The sequence below is a fragment of the Prionailurus viverrinus genome, chromosome D1, assembly GCF_022837055.1.
Source record: "Prionailurus viverrinus isolate Anna chromosome D1, UM_Priviv_1.0, whole genome shotgun sequence".
Classification (NCBI taxonomy): Eukaryota; Metazoa; Chordata; class Mammalia; order Carnivora; family Felidae; genus Prionailurus; species Prionailurus viverrinus.
This window is the reverse complement of record NC_062570.1, coordinates 112318898-112337977: the sequence shown is the minus strand read 5'-3', so window position 1 is coordinate 112337977 and position 19080 is coordinate 112318898. Positions and strand designations below refer to the sequence as shown.

General features: G+C 61.5%; 2 protein-coding genes across 6 annotated transcripts in view; one reads left to right on the top strand and one right to left on the bottom strand.

Moving 5' to 3' along the window:
• The window catches only part of SHANK2 (SH3 and multiple ankyrin repeat domains 2), a 516273-nt gene extending 514198 nt beyond the window's left edge, over nt 1–2075 (top strand). The window contains exon 26 of the transcript XR_007156245.1: nt 2063–2075. The gene's annotated coding sequence lies outside the window, so the exon portion shown is untranslated. The remainder of the gene's footprint in view (nt 1–2062) is intronic.
• A 4712-nt stretch (nt 2076–6787) lies between these two features.
• CTTN (cortactin) overlaps nt 6788–19080 on the bottom strand; it is a 29773-nt gene continuing 17480 nt past the window's right edge. For all 5 annotated transcript variants that reach the window (XM_047878229.1, XM_047878230.1, XM_047878231.1 and 2 more), the window contains 7 exons: nt 17609–17664; nt 15327–15396; nt 13219–13367; nt 10815–10904; nt 9636–9780; nt 8775–8846; nt 6788–7998 (listed from right to left, as the gene is read on the bottom strand). In XM_047878229.1, coding sequence (XP_047734185.1) covers nt 7862–7998; nt 8775–8846; nt 9636–9780; nt 10815–10904; nt 13219–13367; nt 15327–15396; nt 17609–17664 — 719 coding nt within the window. In that variant the 3' untranslated portion in view covers nt 6788–7861. The remainder of the gene's footprint in view (nt 7999–8774; nt 8847–9635; nt 9781–10814; nt 10905–13218; nt 13368–15326; nt 15397–17608; nt 17665–19080) is intronic.

The window sequence follows — 19080 nt, the reverse complement described above, 5'->3', positions numbered from 1 at the left end:
CGGTCGTGGGTCAGCAGCTGTCGCGAGGCTTCGGTTGAGGTGCTGACCGAGATTTTCTGGGCACGGACGGTTGGTTTCCAAGGTGACGCACTCACAGGGCTGATGGCAGGAGGCCTCGGTCCCTTGCCACCCTGGCCTCGAGGGCTGTCGGAGCTTCCTCACGACAGGGTGCCGGCTTCTCTGAGAGCCCGTGATCTAGGAGAGCAAGGCAGGGCCTGCCGTGTCTCCTACGACCTCCCGTCTGGAGGTGGCACCTGCCACGTTCACGGTGTCCTATTGTTACGCAGGTTGCCCCGTTCTGGGAGGCAGGGACTGCACGAGGACACGGTACAAGGAGGCAAGGAGTACTGGAGTCATCTCGGGGGCTGGCTGTGACCTCACCATTGCACTTCACGGATGAAGGTAGGACCATAAACCCACTTAATCAATTCTGTTACAAAGGGGTAAAGGGCATCTACCAAAAACTGACAGGTGACACTGCACTTGATGGTGAAGGACTGAGTGCTTTCCTCCTAAGGCTGGAAACAAGGACGTGTGCTGTCACTCCTCTCGGCACAGCACTGGACGTTCTAGCTGAGGCGATATGGCAAGAAGAGGCACACAGACTGGGAAGGGAAAAAATACAACTGTCTCATTTTGCAGGGGATTGTCTACACAGAAGATCCCAAAGAATCTACAAAAAAACTGAAAAAACCCACAGAAGTGTGTAGAGCTTCTGAGGGAGCTCAGTAAGGTTGCAAGATACAAGATAAACATACAAAAATCCACTGCCCTTCCATAGACTACCAACGGATGCGTGTGTACTGAAAACGGAAATGTAGCTCATGGCTGCGAAAAAACAAATGAAACGTAGATGTAGATCTGGCCAAACACACGCAAGACTTCTATCCTGAAAACTACAAAAAGCTGGTGAAATAGATGAAAGAAAATGTAAAGAAATGGAGGGAAATACCGTGTTTCTATAGGGGATGGCTCTACCTAGTGAAGACGCTATGTAAGTGTTAGCGTAATTCCTACCCAAATCCCAGCAAGATTGTTTTGTGGATGCCAACAAGACGGTTCTAAATTTATACAGGATAGCCAAAGAACTACAATAGCTAAAACAATTTGGAAAGCAAGACTAGTGAGAGAAATCGGTTTACCCGATTTCAAGACTTACTTTAGAGCTGCTATAATCGAGACTGTGGTATTGATGGAAAGACAAAGGGATCAATGGAACAGAGTGCAGAACGCACATCAACTCCAACCACACATTCCTGCCAACTGAAAAATGTTTCGTTTTGCGTACCAACATAAATATTACTGTTTTCTTTGTTTGCGGTAAATGGAACATGAGGCCTTCATTTATTTATTTTTTTCAAGGACACATGGCAAGAGGTAGTAAGAACCCCTGAAACACACAGGGTTAAATCCCAAAACTTTAGTTTTATTTATGACCTTCGTCTTTCAGGACTCTGGGGCCAAGAAGTCGGGTATCACGTGGGCATCAAGATGCCTCAATGATCCTTCCGGAAAACAGATGGGATCTTCAGGGCTTAAAAGTCTGCAAAAACCCCTGGGTGCACTTCGAACAAAGCCCAATCCTCTTAACTGGCGCGTAAAGCCCTTCATGACCGGCCCTGCCTGTGTCTCCAGCTCCCGTGTTGTCCTCTGGCACGCGGGCTGCCCCGCTGGGCCTGGCTTTCCTGTACTTGTCCTCTAACACTCAGCTCCGGCCTGACCTCATCCCACAGTCTGTCCGTGGCTCTGCCCGGCTGCCCCCCCCCCCCCCGGGCTGCCCACGGCACCCCTACTTGTCACACGGTAACAGGACTGCCCGCCTGTCGTCGTGGTGACGAACGACAGGACTCAGAGGACCTCTTCCCCTCAGACCATGCGCCATTTCAGCGTGCAAGCCAACGGCACGTAGTGCATTCACAATGTCGTGCGACCTCCACCTGCATCGAGTGCGGGGACGTCACCGCCCCAAAAGGAAACCCGAGAGCCAATGGCAGTCGCTCCCCCCTTCCCCCGTCCTCCAGCCCCTCGTAACCACTACTCTGCTCGCTATGGACCTGCAGAGACTGTCTCCTTATCCCCGCATCCCTAATTCTCGAAAAGGATTTTTTAATACTTATTGATTGTTGAGAGAGAGAGAGACCGAGCGTGAGTGGGGGAAGAGCAGAGAGGGAGGGAGACAGAGAATCCCAAGCAGGCTCCGAGCTGTCAGGGCGAAGCCTGACGTGGGGCTCGAACTCACAAACCACAAGATCGTGACCCGAGCCACAGTCGGACGCTCAACCAACCGCGCCACCCAGACGCCCGTTTCAGCTGCACTGACCAAACGTCACACAACCTCTTTTCCCCAGCCCAGATCTGAGGGCCAGACAGACAAGTCACTTCGGTCTCCAGCGTTGCCAATGGGCAGATGCCTCCCCGCTGAGGGCCCCGGTTTCACTGGGCTCCTCTGCCCAGGGCTGCGTGCACCCTGCTCGGCCGGGAGCCTTACCTCCCACCCCCGTGTGCGCGCAAACCCCTCGGCTGTCGGTTCCGCCGGCTGTGACCGATGACCTCACGCTACTCAGACCTCGAGGACGAGCCTTCTGTTCTGCTCCTGCTGCTTCTTCTGCTCTGGCCCCTGAAGAGGTCCTCGACCTTCCTACAGGCTCAGCTCTACGTGTAAAAGAGGTTTGTTGCAACTCATCTCACGCTTCAGGTATTTTGTGGCAAGACGGGTGTCATGACGTCTAGTCCCCAGTATTTCCAGGACCGAAAGTCCTTGTTTTGAATTTTTACCATGAGCCCGTCGTGAGTCACTCGTGAGTACGGAGCAAACAGACGATGAAAAGGACAGAGAAGGAAGGAAAGAAGGGGACCGACCACTGAGGGTAAAATGAAGCCCAAGAAACAAGAATGTGCATCTCCGCTTACTAGACTGTCAGAGATCTCACGTTGTTACAACACTTGAGTTCGGCCAAAGAAGAGACGTGTTCTCACGTGGAGGCTAATGCAAACCTTTTCAGAGGGAAATTTCATATTCGCGGACCCGGCGAATCAGCTGGGAAGCTGTTCGCGCTTACAGCAGAAATGACAATGGTTTAGACAGAATAAAAGTTTCTCTCTCTGCCTCAGCAGAACACACAAGCCAACAAAAAAAGGTTCCGAAGCGTGCAAAACCAACGGGGCAGCTCCTTGGTGTCGTCATGAACCCAGGCTCTTTCTATCTTTCTGTTCCACTATCCTCAGAAAGTACCGTTGAGGTGCCTCGTAGTCCACTAGAGTTGGCAGAGCTCCAGCCATCACACCCACATTCCAGACAACAGAAAGGAGACACGGAGAGAGGGGAGAGGTCAAAAGACACTCCCACCGTCAGTCCCCTCTGCAAGGACCGTCCCCAGAAATCCTCCACAACCAGGTTTCACTTCCAAACCACTCACGTAGCCTCGTCGCGTAAGTGATGGGAAATACGGTCTTTTAACCGGGTTGCACTTCTGAAGACAACTGAGATGGGTGACTAGGAAGTGGGGGAAAGGCAAGCAGTGGTCTCTCCGGCACTCAGCCACCCCCTCCGATCGCTCACCCTCCGGACGCCTGCGCCCAGGAATGCCGGGACACCGAGAGGCACCGTCCGTGACAGCAAAATAAACATCCATCTGTGGGGCTCGCCTAATCGCCACGTTCCCAAGTGAGATTCTGCACAGGGGACACAAAAAGATGTAATAAAGCCCGACAAAACGTATTGTTTAAGAAGCAAGTTGCAGGGGCGCCTGGGAGGCTCGCTCCGACTCTCGGCGTCAGCCCAGGTCGCGATCTCCGGTTCTAGGGCTCGAGCCTCGCATCGGGCTCTGCGCTGGCAGCGTGGAGCCTGCCTGGGATTCTCTCTCTCCCTCCCTCTGCCCCTCCTCCCCCGCGTGGGCGATCTCTCTCAAAATAAACAAACTTAACAAATAAAAATAAAACGTAAGAGCAAGTTACATTCGGCAAAACACCGTGTGAACCTCTGTGCGTGTTAAAAAAATTCACTTGTTTTACACGTGCACTTGTATACGGAGACCCCTTCCCGCAAGTCGCTGACAGAATCACCTCCAGGGCACGAAGGAGAGGACAGAGGGGGAAGAGGTTTCGTTTTTCACGACGGGCCGTGTGGCACGGTCTGTGTGCTTTTGGACATCAACTCCTAATGCTTTTATACTATGGGATTTGCAATTTGCAACCAGTACAGCAAAGTAAGTAGTAAAAAGGGCCGGTGTGCACACAGGCCTCCCAGGACCCTCTACCTCGCCTTCCTTCCACCCCCGCCTATAGGAACCCGGCCTCTCCCCTGGCAACGATACTCAGAGGCAACTTCTGAATCGACTTATTGGGGGCCAGAAAGATCTACTTAAAAAACACTCTGGATTAACAACGTATGGCGTTTCTCTGACACGGTGAACGGAACAGGTCCGGTGAGTCGGTAACACGGAGCCCACGGCCCAGGCGGGAGACAGGGCACAGCTCCCGTTCAGAAAAGACGGTGCGGATTCCACGGACACGGAATGTCCAGGAAGGGCAAACCCAGAAAAGAAGGGAGTTGGGTGCCTGGGGCAGGGGTTGGGGAGTGACCGCCAATGGGCGCAGGGGTTCTCTCTGGGAGACGGGGGGGATTCTGACATGCGGCTCACAAACCTGAACGCACTGAAAACCACCCACCTACGTGCCTGAGATGGGGGACTTGTGAGATTTGTGAACTGTATCTCAATAACCTGGTTTTAAAAATCATGCAGGGGCACCTGGCTCGTTCCGTCGGTAGAACACGTGGCTCTTGATCTCGAGGTTGTGAGTTTGAGTCCTGCTACTGGATGTAGAGATTACTTAAAAATATAATCTCAAGAAAAAACAAAAACAAACCACACAGTGTGATGTAAGTACTGTCTGCTGTGATAAAGAGAAGGGAAAGGGGTGGGGGCTAGGTTTGGGCAGACCCACAGATTTAAGTAGACTTTGAGGGAACACCGGCTGGGGGGGGAGGGAGTGAGCCTGGGGGCACTGGCAGAAGGAACACTCCAAAGTGCAAAGGCCCTGAGGCAGCGACGTGCTGGCTCATCAGGAGGGAGAGAGGGAGGGGCGGTCAGCCTCGGGACCCTTGGTGAGGACCGCAGCCTGACTCCCAGGGAAACAGAAGCTGCTCTGGGGTTCAGAGTCCCAGGAGGGATGTGAATTCACGTTGGAAACGTCCTCAGAGGGCAGGGGAGGTTGGAACCGCGGCTGGGAGGGACCTGGACGGGGCGGGAGCAGGAAGGCGGACCATGCCTCCCCGTCACGGCGGCCGGCCGGCTAGCAGATGGGCCAGAGGGGAGAAGGAAGAAGTCAGGGTGACCCCAAGGCTGCAGGCGTCAGAAAGGGAAGGATGGAGCTGCCTTCGCGGAGTCGAGGGTCCGCAGGAGGGGCAGGCGTGGGGTCAGCTTTGGAGTCCGGCCGCACGGGGACGGCAAGAAGGCGGTTCGGCATCTGGACGGGGAGGCCCGTCTGCAGGATCGTCCCCAAGCGTGGGTGTCTGCAGGCCAGGAATGTGTCCGAGGACAAAGCCCTGGGGCACCCCGCCATTTAAAAGTCCGGAGGAGAGAGTATCACGCATCAGGACCAAGAGGGGACAGGAGAACGGGGGTCCCGGGAGCGGCTGCTGAGAACGTTCCCAGGACTGATGTGGCGGCAGAACCTGGGGGCACGTCGGGTAAGACGCAGCTCCGGTCCCAGCCCCCGGGGATCCCCGAGGGGGCGTCGGCGGACTGGGGTGGGCCGGGCAGCCGGACGGAGCAGGTGCGTGAGGAAACAGGAACACAGCAGCCAACAGGCGGAGGCAAGCCCAACGTCCGCGAACAGACGAGCGGATGGACGAGGTCTGGCCCCACCCTGGACTGTCACTCGGCCCTGACAAGGAGGGACACCCTGATGCCTGCCACAACGTGGCTGCGGACCCGGGGGACGTGATGCCGAGTGAAACACACACAGAAGAACAGACCCCCCTGTGATCCTCCCGCACGAGGTCCCTACCACTACCCCGGGGCGGTGGGAGACACCAGCTCCTGAAAAAAGGAAAAACGCATGAATCTGGATGGTCTGTGATCTGTGCTGCCCCCCCCCCCCCAACCCCCTGGGTCTTCCAGGGGCGGCGAGGGCAGCTTTTCCAGAAGTCTCAAAGCCCTGTCCTGCCACACGAGACGCCCGCCAGGGGAGGCCTGCCTCTGGCCGTGGCCTCTGGGGGGCCAGGTCTGCAGACAGCACGTGGCCCCTCCACACCAGACGGCGAGGGGGGATGGCTCCACGGCACAAACCCACATGACCAGGAGCGGACCGCCTCTCAGCTGGGCGGCCCACGTCTGCTCACCGAAGCCGTCCACCCGGGCAGGTCCACGCCAGCCTCCGCACACCCCGCGTTCACCGGCTGCTTCTAGGTTACCGTGTCCAGCGGTCGGCCCAGGGCAGGCCCAGGAGCCAGGCCTCGCGTCCACCGGCCCCTCTGCTCACGAGTGTTGCTCTCTTGGACCTCGATTTGCTGCACCCCAAAGGAAAACGGAGCCTGGGCCGCACGATAACCATCTCGGGGTTTCAGAAGCATAGTTCAAAAAATGGATTTCTAAAGGAACGTTTTCTATTTTGCTTAGAATCCTCGTCCAAAAACCTGACAACGTCAGAGCATAAATACAGTTCCCTCATAAAAAGTGCCTCTTAAAACGGGGATCCTTAGTTGGTCTAGAGCTGAGAAATTACAGGGTCAGGGGTCAGGGAGCCACCTAAGTGACTAAATCCCAAAACAAAATCAGCAAGCAAGTGGATCAAAAAAAGTTTATTTTGAATATTTAATTAAAAAAAAAAAAACCACACCTAGGACGTGTGCTACAGACACTTAGATACATTAATTGCATATAAAACCCAACCTAACCGTGGTAAAGCGAGGACTAAGCAGAAACGCACTCCAGGAAACGGACGCCGACGTCTCGAGCTCCGGAGACCGCCCCCCACACACCTGGGAAGACACCACTGTGACCGCGGCAGGCGCTGACCCGGCCGCCAGGCCCCCAGGAGGGCAGCGGCCCCCCGTGCAGTACCCGCGGGGGACATCCTGGCCGGGAGAAGGCCCCCTCCGCTCCGCTTCCTAGCCGAGTCCGCCAGTCCCATCCTAGCGCCCTGACACGGCATTTTGGCACAAAGCGCAGGGGTGCCTCGACAGGGAGAACGCTTCTGGCAGTTTCCGGCAGAGAAGGCACCTGCCTGCCCGCAGCGGTGGCCGTTTTCTCACGCAACAGACGCAGAGCCGCGTGCGGCCAGGGGCGGCCCTCCGGTAACACACTGGGGACGCCGCTTAGCGGGTGGCGGCAGTCGGGGGAGGGAGGCGGGAGGGGGACTGGGCCTGGGGAACGAGTCCCGGGGGCCTCCCAGCACAGGGGGCTCCCATCTGGAGACACAGCCACCGCCCTCTACCCCCCCCTAGGTCCTGACCTCCCGTCAGGCCTCCCTCCTCCTGGGACGGCCAGCCCCACCCGACACCCACACGACCACATCCGTCAGGGGCCCCGAACGCCGCCGCCGAGGGGCAAGGACAATACCACGCCCTCAGGAGAACTAACGGTCCCCCAAATGGCTCCATGTGACGATTTGGCAAAAAAAAAAAAAAAAAAAAAAAGGAAAAGAAAAAGAAAAAGAAAGAAAATACCTCGAATGCGTAAAATCAATGACCAAAGTCCTCCTAAGGAACGTGATTACAATATATTAGCAAATTCTGTGGCATAAACATTTCCAAAAGCATCAGCAGAAGTATTAAATATAAAAGCGGCACGTCCACGGCCCTCCAGGCCCCGGAAACCCACGGACGGCGGGAGCGACGCGTGGCGCGGGGCCGGCGGGCCTACTGCCGCAGCTCCACGTAGTTGGCCGGGAAGAGCCCGTACCTGCCCTTACAGAGCCCCCGCCACCAGCCGTCATCGATCATCTCTATGTTGGTGACGATGTCGTCGGGGTCGAAGGAGATCTCGTCGTCACCCGCTAGGAAAGAGGAGGATGCAGAGAAAGGACGGTGAACCGCAGGGTCTCCCGCCACGGGCCCCGCCGGGCAGACACCTGGACCTCTGCACCCGGGCCGGGCAGCACCGCACGCGGGCCCAGGCTCCGGACGCCAGGCTCCGCCCACTCTCCCACCGCACAGGGGACTTTCACAGGGCGCACAGGGGAGCCCAGACGGCAGCCCGCGCGGCACAGCACCAGGATAAACCCACCAGGTCGTGCAAATTACAGACGCCCAATTTCACAAAACCCACACCCAGGCACCCAAGCGCGTGGGCACGTCCGCAAACCACAGGAGGGGAGCAGGAAACTGTCCGTGGCCGCCCCCTCACAGGAGCATGGCCTCAGGCCGGCCGGGGGTCGGCCCGGGAGGAGAGGCGGTGAGGTGATGCGGAGCGGAGGGAAGCGGCCCCGACAGGACACGAGGTGCCCGGACGGCCGGGAAAACGTGGCTAGACCACAGGCATCCTGGCATCTCAGTGCCGACTGTCTCACTCGGAGGGGGGACCGTGCCTTTAGTGTGGGCAGCATCCTTGGTCTTGGGGAATTCACACTGGGGTCTCTAGGCGCAGGGACAACACTGCGGCCACGAGTGACGGGAGGCTCGGGGAGGTGCGGAAATGCAGAGAGAGGGGGCATTTCTGTGACCGCGAGATCATCCCAAACTTTTAAAGGCTGTTAACAACGCTCTCGGAGTCAAACTCCCAAGAGCGGAGTGGCTGTGGAAACGAGTACCAATGGGCACGTGGGCATCTCACCAGCCTGGTAGTCGTAGAGCGCGACAGCCGTGATCCCAAGGTCGTTTTCGTATTCGTCGTAGGTGTTCTCCTCTAAAAATAAACCAAGACAAGAGCTGAGGGGTAAGGGCAGCGCCACGGAGCCGTCCGCCGTTAATTTCTTGTCCGCGAGGCCTTCCGGGCGGGAGAGGCCGCGGGGGGTGCCGGGCGAGATTCAGGAGGAAGGACTCCGGCTTCTGAGGAACAAACCCACCCCTTCCCAACGCTGACACCACCAGGCGCGCACGGTGACCCGGACGGGTACCGTGACGGCTTTCAGAGAATGGTTTTTGAAGGTTTAAAGATTTAGTACTTTCAGGAAGGGTCACGTCGTGGTTAAGTGACTGGCAAGCCGCGGGGGGACCGCGCTGCCCAAATGCCCCCAGTCACGCTTGGGGAAAAGGTAAGACTCCATCGTGAGGTGTGCTGTCTGATGGATTCAGGTTAAATCTGTCCAAACGTACTGAACGAAATCTCGTCTTTAAAGATAAGAGACCGATTTCGGTGTTCGTCCCGCCGAAGCGTCTGTAAACTCTTCGGGGTGTACGGAAGCTGTTCCCGAAAACCTCAAGACACTCCGGCCTCCCGGAGCCCGGCTGTCGCCAGCTGCCACTTTGGAGAGAGAGCAGCAGAGGCCCCTGCTTCCCACTCGGCCCCGCGGGCCGCCCCAGAGCAGCAGGGCCTTCCAGAAACCACACCCGAGAGGTCGGGTGCCCTCCCGGCAGGGGGGTGGACACCCCACAAGCAGGGGGAAGGTGGAAGGGGCCAGGCAACAGGGTGACGGACGTTCTCGCAAAGGAGCAGAGGCAGAGGGGGGCGTGGCAGGCGCCTCTGCGCCCATACCTGCTTGATAGTGGCCCGGGGCCTCCGCGGCCTCGTAGACGGCGTCCGGGGCGTAGCCCAGGCCCTGCTGGCCACCAGCCTCTCGGTAGTCGGCGGCCTCCACGCTGTACGTGGGCTGCGGCTCAGCCTTGAGCGAAACCGCGTCCTGGGGGAGGGGAGCGTCGAGGAGACATCTGCTGTGGCCGGCAACGAGTCCCGACACGCAGCTCTGTCTCAGTCCTAGCGGGATCGGCCACGTGCACGCGCGAACGAGGAGGCCTCGCGCCCGCTGACGTTCAAAGAACACTCGGACTCCAGTCGCGGCGAAGCAGCGTGAAGGGGCCACGTGCCATTTCCTGCCGAGTAACTTCCCCCCATCACGGGCCCCCCCACGCCCGCAAGTAGGGCTGCAGGGCCTACGAGTCCAGGGGGCACGGCCGCCGTGCAGAGGGAGAGGCAGCCTGGACAGGGCCCCGGTGGCCACGTGACCCTGCCCCCTCCCCCCGCCCCAGGACCCAGACGCGCCGTCTGACGCTCTCCCGGGTTCACGAGCGACCCAGACGGCTCACCCCCTCAAGACTCAGCTGAGCTGAGCTGCGTTCTGTCCCTCACGCCCCAGTGGCCTCTGACGACCTCCTGCTGAGAAGGTGGGCACGGGATGCGGGGCAGTGGCCGCGGGGATGCAGGGGACGGCATGCAGGGCTCGGCCAGGAGTGGTCATGGGCCCGGGGCCAGGGGTGCCCCCGAGAGGCAGAGAGCCCAGTAATTCAGAGACACGGGTTCTGGGGCACAGGTGGGCGGTCACGAGGCACCGACGACGAGACTGAGGAGTAAGGGCCGAGGACAGTCTCTGGGGAACACAGTATGCGAGAGGGACTGAGGGAAGGAGAGCGGGGAGGGCGGCCGGCGAAGCCAGGTCACGGGGAGGGTGGCAGGTGGGTGCCGGGACACAGAGTAAGTGACATGAAGACCAGAACCCACATCCACGGCATCAGGGGATCTACCGGAGGCGACGGACCGGCTGAGCACTGTGCCCCCCACCCCCCCCAGCGCTCATGAAGGCTACTCTCCAGGCCACCCTCTGGGTCAGGCACCAAACGGAATATGTGGGGGTCCCTCCCCGTGCAGGGTGGCTTCGACAGGGGAAGGGCGTCTCTGGAGAGTCAGAGACTCGTTCGCCAACTGAATGGAAACACCAACCTCATAGACGGGGCTTGAGGGCGGCCTCTCCTCAGCCGGCTGAGGGGTGGGAGACGAGGGGGGGGTTTGCTTCTGGGCTTGGGCTTGCTCCTGTAATCGAGAGACAAGGAAGGGTCGTCACCAGGCCGCCTCCACAGCAGGACTTCCCAGGGAAAGGCCACAGCCGAGCGCACACTACAGCCAAGTGCGGGGAGGACTAAGCACGGAGACAAGCACCTGGGACCGACAGAACAAGGGGGCGTGAAGGTCAGGCATTGTCACAGACGGGACGTCAGGGGCGCAGCCCTCCTGCCGCCACCACGGGCAGAAGAGGGTGGGCACAGCCGTGCAGAGAGCCCGGCAGCAGCACGGCCGCCCCGCGCCCCGCACACACCGATCTAGGGGTTCGGACAAGGATGTCGCGGCTCTGAGCTCACGCTGGAATGACGGACGCTTCTGGGGCCCTGAAAACGGGGTGAGCGTGCTCTGCGCGGGGGACGCGCACGGGAATCCCAGGGGCCAGAAGGTGGACAGCGGAGAACAGAATAGCGGCGCCTCGAAGGCGCGGACGGCACGTCCCCCAGATCCCGGGGAGGGGGGGACCTCACACGGCCAGAGGGACCGAGGGTGTAAGAGGTTCGACAGGAGACGAGAGACGGCCGCGGGCTCCCCGGGGCCCGATGGAACCACAGGGCTCCTTCCTTCCCGGAGGGAGGCAGGCACGTGCGAGGCGGACGAGGGCACGCGGTCCCGGGAGCGGAGGCTGGAAGGGGCCCCGAGCCAGGGAAGGCGGGCGCCTCTAGAAGCGGGCGAAGGCGAGGGGGCGGATGGCCCCCTGGAGCCTCCACAGCCGAGAGAGGATAAACGCGTGTTGCCTCCACCGCGGCCGTGACCGTGGGGTGTGGCGGCCCCAGGAAGGCAGCGCCGGCTGCCAGCCTGCGCGGTGGGGCCGTCGTGAACGAACTGCTGAGACGGAGACCGAGAGAGGGCGGCCGGCGCCCCGGGGCCACGCGCCAGGGAGTGGCAGCACCGTCCGTCAAGCGCACAGGCTGCTTGGAACCACCCACGGGTGAGGCTTGTGTCCGGGCCGCCCGAGTGCGAGTCGACGTACGAGGCTCCGCCCATCAAAGCGCCTGGCCGCACGCCCTTCTCGTGGGAGCTACCGAGACCCGACGGCCCGGCACGCGTGGATTCGCGAAGACCGGCCCGCCGGCCAACGGGAGCCTCCCACAGCCAAGAGGACTCTGGGGTGAGGGGCGCTGGGCTGGGAGTCGCGCACGGGGAGGAGCAGACGACAGGGCAGGGGCCAGAAGCGGGGACAACACGGCAGAAGGGGCGGCGGGGGGCTCGAAGCAAAGGCGCGGCGAGTGCGGCAGAACGGCGGACGCGGCCCTTCTCCAGCCGCCCGCTCCTCTGAACCTTACGGGCGGGCGCTGACAGGCCTCAGCGGTTAGAGCCTCGAGGCGTAACGTGAGGAAGGCGTTATTCACTTGCGGAAAGAAAAGCAACACAGGCGCCTGGTGGCTCAGTCGGTTAAGCGTCCAACGCTTGATTTTTGGCTCAGGTCAGGATCTCGCGGTTCGAGAGTTCAAGCCCCGCATCGGGCTCTGCGCCCACAGCACAGGCGGGACATCAGGGGCGCGACCCTCCGGCCAAACCCGCTTGGGATGCTCTCTCCCCCTCCCCCACCTGTGTTCTGTCTCTCTCTCAAAGTAAAGACATAAACATAAAAAAATAAACAAAAAAAAGCAGCAATTACACCAACGCGCTGTTACCCTGCGCGCACTACAACTTTCGGGGCTTGCTCATGCCTCGGGTGCCTGGTGCACGTTCACGCTCTCCCCCACCCGTCTCTCCTCGCTGGGGGTTCTCGGGGCCCAAACCACCGATCTGGGGAGGAAGGGCCCACGGAACTAAACACCGCTCCCGTGCCCTCTGACTCCGCGTAGCAGCCCTCCAGAGAGCGGCGGTGAGCTCCTCCGCGCCCGTTCACAGGGGGGCCGTGGGGCCGTGGCGCACAGGCTGCCTGGCCAGTAGGTGACGTGCCACGGACGTCCGGTCCACGCCCGCCTGCTCGCGTCCGCCCCCCGCCCCCACCTTCTCTGGCGACACGCAGGACACAGAACACAGGCGACAGCAACAGACCAGGAACAGAAAGCCGCAAGGGTCACACAAGAAGCAGAAAGCAGGGCGGCCGCTCCACGGGGGGAGAGGTCCAGAGGCGACGGGTCGGGACAGACACGGCCAGGGGCACATCGGGACAGGGCTCAGCGGCGGGCAGGCTTGCGGGTCAGCAGCACGGCGGACCGTCCGGCACCAGGCAGCCAAGGGCTCCCTGACGTGTGGGGTGAAGCCGCGGGGCTCCCGAGAGCACAGCCCGCAGTCAGGGCTCAAACCCGGTCCTTCCGGGACCTGCTGGACTCACGTGCAGCTGCCTCCGGGCCTCCTCCTGCTCCCGTCTCTCCTTGGCCATCCTCTGCGCCCTCTCCGCTTCCGCCTTCCGCCTGTCCTCCTGCTCCTTCTCCTTCGCCAGGTTTTCAAAGTTCGCTCTAATGTTGCTGGTTCTGCTGTTTGCTGCAGGGGGGAGGAGAGAGGGGCACGGCCGGCGTCAGAGCAGCGACGGCTCCCCTGGACCGGAGCGCCGCGGGAGCCAACCGGGCGTGGAGGCGTCCCCCGGCGGCCCGCCTCCGGGCCACTCCGTCGGCTGCACGCGGTGCAGGACCACGGCACGGCGCAGGCCTCGCACCTGGAGCGTTTCACGTTCCGAACAGCAGCACTTCCTCCCTAAGGGTGCCCTCAACAGAACAGCAAGCACTCATGTGCTGTAAATCTCGAGCCCTGAGAACACGTCTGTCCACCTCCTGAGACGGGCGGGAGGGGCCGCAGGCGCAAGCCCTGTGGTCTCGAGGAAAACCACTGGTGCGGCTGAGGCGCACGCTGATCTGATTCTCCACGGAACGTTCTCTGGCCTGAAATAACCGACGAGGCCTGAGCACACGCGGGCTGGCCTGTGGCGGACACGTCTCTGAAATGACGGAACGGAGTCCGTCGTGTGCAGTTATCGGGCAACGGCGAAGTCACGCTTTCAAGAAAAGTCCCGATTGTGGAAAACTCGTACCCGCTACTGCGAGCGTGACATTTCCCCGATTTTCCCTGGAGATGCTGACAAGACGGAGAATTCCGTTAACGAACGTAAGCTGGGGTTTTGTACAATGAAAAGAAACACCACACTTCAAGGGTCAGCTGAACTCAGTGGCCTCGTATCTTCCAAACGCCCACCGCGTGCTACAGAACCAGGCCACTCTGTGCGGGCACCTAACCCCCGAGACAAGCGGGAACCCCCGCCCGTCTGAGACCGGAATCGTGAAAGAGCGTCCAGGGACCCGAGGAGCTACCGCCACGCCCTTCTCGCCTCCGCCTGTGCATCTGGGGGGTCCAATCGCCTTCCTAAACGTGATTGGCCACAAAACACTGAAGGCAGAAGCAGCCGTGAGAATAAAGACCTTGCGCTAAGCCAATGCCAATGCCGCGCTTCCACGCGGTTTGGAAAACGTACTTACTTTTTCCACGGAGAATATCATTACGTGAACGCGTAATATTTTATCGTCACTCGTAACATCCGAGATTCTCGGATTTTTGTTTCTCTTGATGTTTATTTTCGAAAGAGAGAAACAGACCAGGAGAAGGGGAGGGGTGGAGAGAGAGGGAGACCCAGAATCCGAAGCAGGCTCCAGGCTCCGAGCTGTCAGCACAGAGCCCCACACTGGGCTCCAACCGATGAACTGTGAGATCGTGACCTGAGCCGAAGTCGGACGCTCAACCCACCGAGCCACCCAGGCGCCCCCTTAAATTCTTGGTTTAACCTCACTACAGTAGAGATCAGGAGACGCAGCCCCCACACACGAAAGCTCTCGGGGGCCCTCAATGATCCCCACAAGTGTGCAAGTGTCCCGAGGCCACCGAATCTGAGGAACACTGACCCAGGGAGCAAAGGGGACACTCGACTTCCTATCTTCGACTTGCCCCTTTCCATATGGTTTCCCCAGCTCAACAAACTCTCTAGGGCCTGGCCCACGTGAGGGAAGGGCCTAAGCAGGCCTTTTCTCATAGCGGCCACCTCCGGGGATGGGGCGTGTGCACCCTGTGCGGGGCCAGGGGACAGACGAGGCGGGAAGGTCTCCGTCAGCCTCTGCGCAGGCAGGCGGCACACTCCTCACAGCACAGCCGCGGCTGACGCGGGCACCGGAGAACCTCCCAGAACCCAGTCCCGGCAGTGAGAAGGGCCCTTGTGGACGGGCGGTTAACCCAGCCCTGCCTCGGGAGGCGCCCCCAACACAGACCCCGTCGCCAGACGGCTGCCGGGAGCCTGCGGGCGTCCGCGGGGACAGGCTGGCCTTCCGCCCGAGGGGGGCGAAACGCTGTCCCTGGAGGGAGCAGAACCAGGGCGCCCTCCGCTGCCCCAGCCGCTCCCAGCCGGCACCGTGCCCCCTGCGGGAGCCCCATGCGATGCCGGGTCCGTCCACCAGAACTCACCTGCCTCGACGGGGATGGTCTTCTGATAAGCAGGGGCCCCCTGGGTGACATCCTCGAAGGTGGAAGCATTCTAGCAAGAGAGAAGCAGGACACTCAGGGGAGCACCCCCCTCGCCCTCCACGGCCCGTGCGGGCTCCTACCGCAACGCAGGAGCCCGCCGGCCCCACGCCCACCTCTCCGCCTGGCATCACGCTGGGGTACGGCGTCAGGGCGGGAAGATGACCCCGCGGGACCCTGCACCGGCAGAGATGCGTCATCATGCACCCACGTGGACCCACACGGGGGACAACGTCAGGAGCGCACCCGATCTCAGCCACATGAGCCTGGGCGACGGGCACACGTCAGCACAGGTTCGGGGCTGTGACAAACGCATCGCCCCGGCAGGGGCGTGGATAACTGGTCAGGGGAGAGGGTGGGCCCGAGTGAGGGCAGGTGTGTCCGCCAGACGTCTGGAGCGTCCTCTCACGTCTGCTAAAACTGCTCTAAAAAAACCTGCCAAAAAGCTACCCCAAAACTACACGTCGGCCAGCATCGGGCCATCATAACCCAAGCGTGTGCTCCTCCCAAGCCCCTCGCCCACCCCCCTCCTCGGCCACCGAGAGGGGCTCGAGAGCCGGCAGGAGCCCTGATGTCTCTGCTGGGCCACGTTCGAGCCTCGCTGGGCCTGATCGCCCACGTTTCCCAAGGCACAAGACCCCCCCCGCTCCGCACCGCCTCATCGATTTTGGAGGACAAACTCTGTCCCAGCAAAGCGACAGTGTGACTGTCGGATCCAGACGCGCAGAAGGGCTCACGGAGCGCGCCAGCCATCCTCGGTTTCCCTGTCAGGGAAACAGGCCTGAGGCTCAGGACACTGCCGGTTTTCTGACGCACAAACGAGGAGAAAGGGGCCCCGAGGTGGGGAGCAGGGCAACCCAAGCTCCCCTGGCCGCCGGAAACCTCTGAGAGGGGCACGCGCCCCTGGCCCACCTGCTCTGCCCACCCCCCGGCCAGCGGCCCCCCGGTCCCTGTGCCCGCAGCCCAGAGGGGTCACCGAGCCACACTTGCCTCGTCTGCAAGGCGCGGCTGCTGGCCGTGTGACCAGACCTGCCCCATCACGGACACCCCCTCCCAAACTGCCGGTGCGGGCCATGCCGCTTTCGAGAACACCCCACGCCACCCCCGCCCCTGCCCTGTCCTTGAGGGAGGAGGGCATCAGCGCCCTCCCGACTGTTCCCTGTGGGTCCCGCTGCACCACGGCCTGCCCCGTCCAGCCGATTCCCCGGCACGCCGCTCAGGGTCGTCTCCGCCGCCACCCCGGGGGCTGTCGCCTCCCCATCACCGCGCCCTGCCTCCTCACTGACCACGACCCCCTCCCTCCACCCCCCTCCCCTGGTCCCACCTGCCGGGCACCCCTCCACCACTCCCGCCGTGGACCCGAGTCCCAGCGACCCACCTCACTCAGGGACCACGTCGCATCACCACCCGGCTCTCAACCCCTTGTACGCATCTACTGGGACCCGGGCAGTCACCACACCTCCCCAAGCCCGTGCCCCGCCCCTCGCTCCCAGGGCCACACACGGTCATGCGTGGAGTCCCCTGGGTGATGACGTCTGTGTGGTCGGCTGTGAGTCCGCCGGAACTCCAGAAGACCGGCCGTGCCACCTGTGACCACGGGCCGGGCACGGGACCGGTCTTTGAGGACACTGGAGCCACAGCCCGGGCAGTCCATGCTGACGTGGCAGGACCACAGCCACCCCGGGTGTGAGGACTGACTTGCTGAGACTCCGAAGCCACCAGAGGGGACAGAGTCCCGGTGAGAGCAACGCGCTGGCTCTGGACACTGTCCCACGGGCCCCCTGCAGTGAGGCGGGCTTTCTGGATGCGCGTGCTCCCACACGGCAGCCAGCGCCCCCATGTGGCCGGTGAGCTCTTCTACCGTGGCCACGTGACCGAGGGACTCCACTTCCGATTAGGTTTGCTACTGATGGGAATTCACGCGGCCACACGTCCTCAGGCTGCCCTAGCGTCTGAAGGTCCGGGTTCCGAGGGCAGCGCAGCCGCACGCCTTGGCATTTTATAGTGCTGCGGCTGAGCTCGGGGCCGGCCCGGGCTGCTCCCTGCCCCACAGCACGGCTGTGCGGGGCCCAGCACCCGGGAAGCAGCGTTCCGAGTGTGGGTGCCTCTGAGAACAGGGCCCAGCACCCACCAGCGACGGTCCACGGGGCGGCGCGCGGCAAGGGCTCCGCAAGCTCCCGCCCCCGTGGGCCCAGCACGCCGCACCCCGGGCCGGGGCCACTCACCTTATCCATCCGATCCTTCTGCACCCCGTATTTTCCGCCGAATCCTTTGGAATAGTCTGAAATGTGGCACAACGCGACACTTACTCTCAGGTCGAGCGCCAGGAGACGCGTGCAGGCAGATCCGGAAAGAGCCCAAGAAAACGCACCCGGAGCGAAAAGAGACGAGAACCGCCAGGCGATGGGTCTTGCCTCGCCAGGCGAGTTTTGTTGCTACAACGGTACTCAGTACGCAGGCAGGCGAGGGGCGGGCAGAAAAGAGGCGTGTGTGCGTGTGCTTTCCGCACTCTCCCGAGGGACAGAGGGTGCGTGCGGGGTGCGGGCTGGCAGGCAGGGACAGCGAGGGGGCCGCGGCCCGGGCCGGGGAGGGCACCGCTTCAATAGCACAGGCCTCCGCCCAGCAACGGCTGACCGTCCCCGCCCCTTCCTTCCGGCGTCCTGCTCTGAGCGCCACAAGGAGGCTCAGACGCGGGCTCCTCTTGCTTTTGACGAGAAAGAACAATTCCACGGGGAAATTGTGGCAGCCGAATACTCGTGTCGCGGCAACGCAGACCTCCGTGAGGGTCACACCGCCACGCGGCATCAATGCCACGCGGAGCCAAGGCCACGTCCAGGCCGTGTGCCGGACCAACCCGAGCGCGTGGTGCGCCTTCCCTCGCCCGCCCCCGGCACACGTTGCTAACACTGGCACCAGAGGCCTGAACTCTGCCTCGGGATCCAGGGCCGCACTGCTCTCCAGCCGGGGTCCCACCCCGAACGGCTGAGTCCAGATCCTGACTGTAATCAAGTGAGGAAAAGAGGCAGCTGCCACTCAGGCTCCCGATGCCTAAAAGTCCCTGTCCCTTTTCAGCTCTGGGCACGTACTGTCGGCTCTGTGTGAAGAACTCACACGTGACACAGGTGGTGTCACCCAAAAACGGAGAACACACATCCCCGCCCCAGCCAAAGACACCACCACAGAGGAAACACAGAGACCACACGGAACACGCCTGCCCCACGCCCCTCGCTGCCACCTGGCCTCTGGCCTAAGGCTAGTGGCCTGGCCGAACCACACACGCCCACCCCCCCCACCCCCCCCCCCGCCCGTCTCAGAGGCAGTGAGGCAGCTCGTTCAATGGCTCCCAGTGGTCACGGTCCACAGCACGAGCTCCTGTAGAAGGCTGCTGGGAGACCAGAGACAGCCCATCCCAGAAACTACTCGCACGATGGGGTCAGAGTGACATTAACCTGCGAGCTACCGCCTCATTTTGCCAAACCCGAAGTCTGAAGGATGGAGGGGAACGGGGGAGTAGAGGAAGGAAGGAGGGGGTGCAAGTTAGAATCACTCCAGCGTAAAAGTGGGTTTCGAACCCCCCGTGCCCCCGATGAGGGATGGCGGGGAGCTCGGAAGGCTGGGCCCCTGAAGTCCGTGCTAGAAGCGGCTGCCCCAGAAGGCGGCGGGGGAGGGGGCCGGTGAGCGACTATGCCTTGCTGGG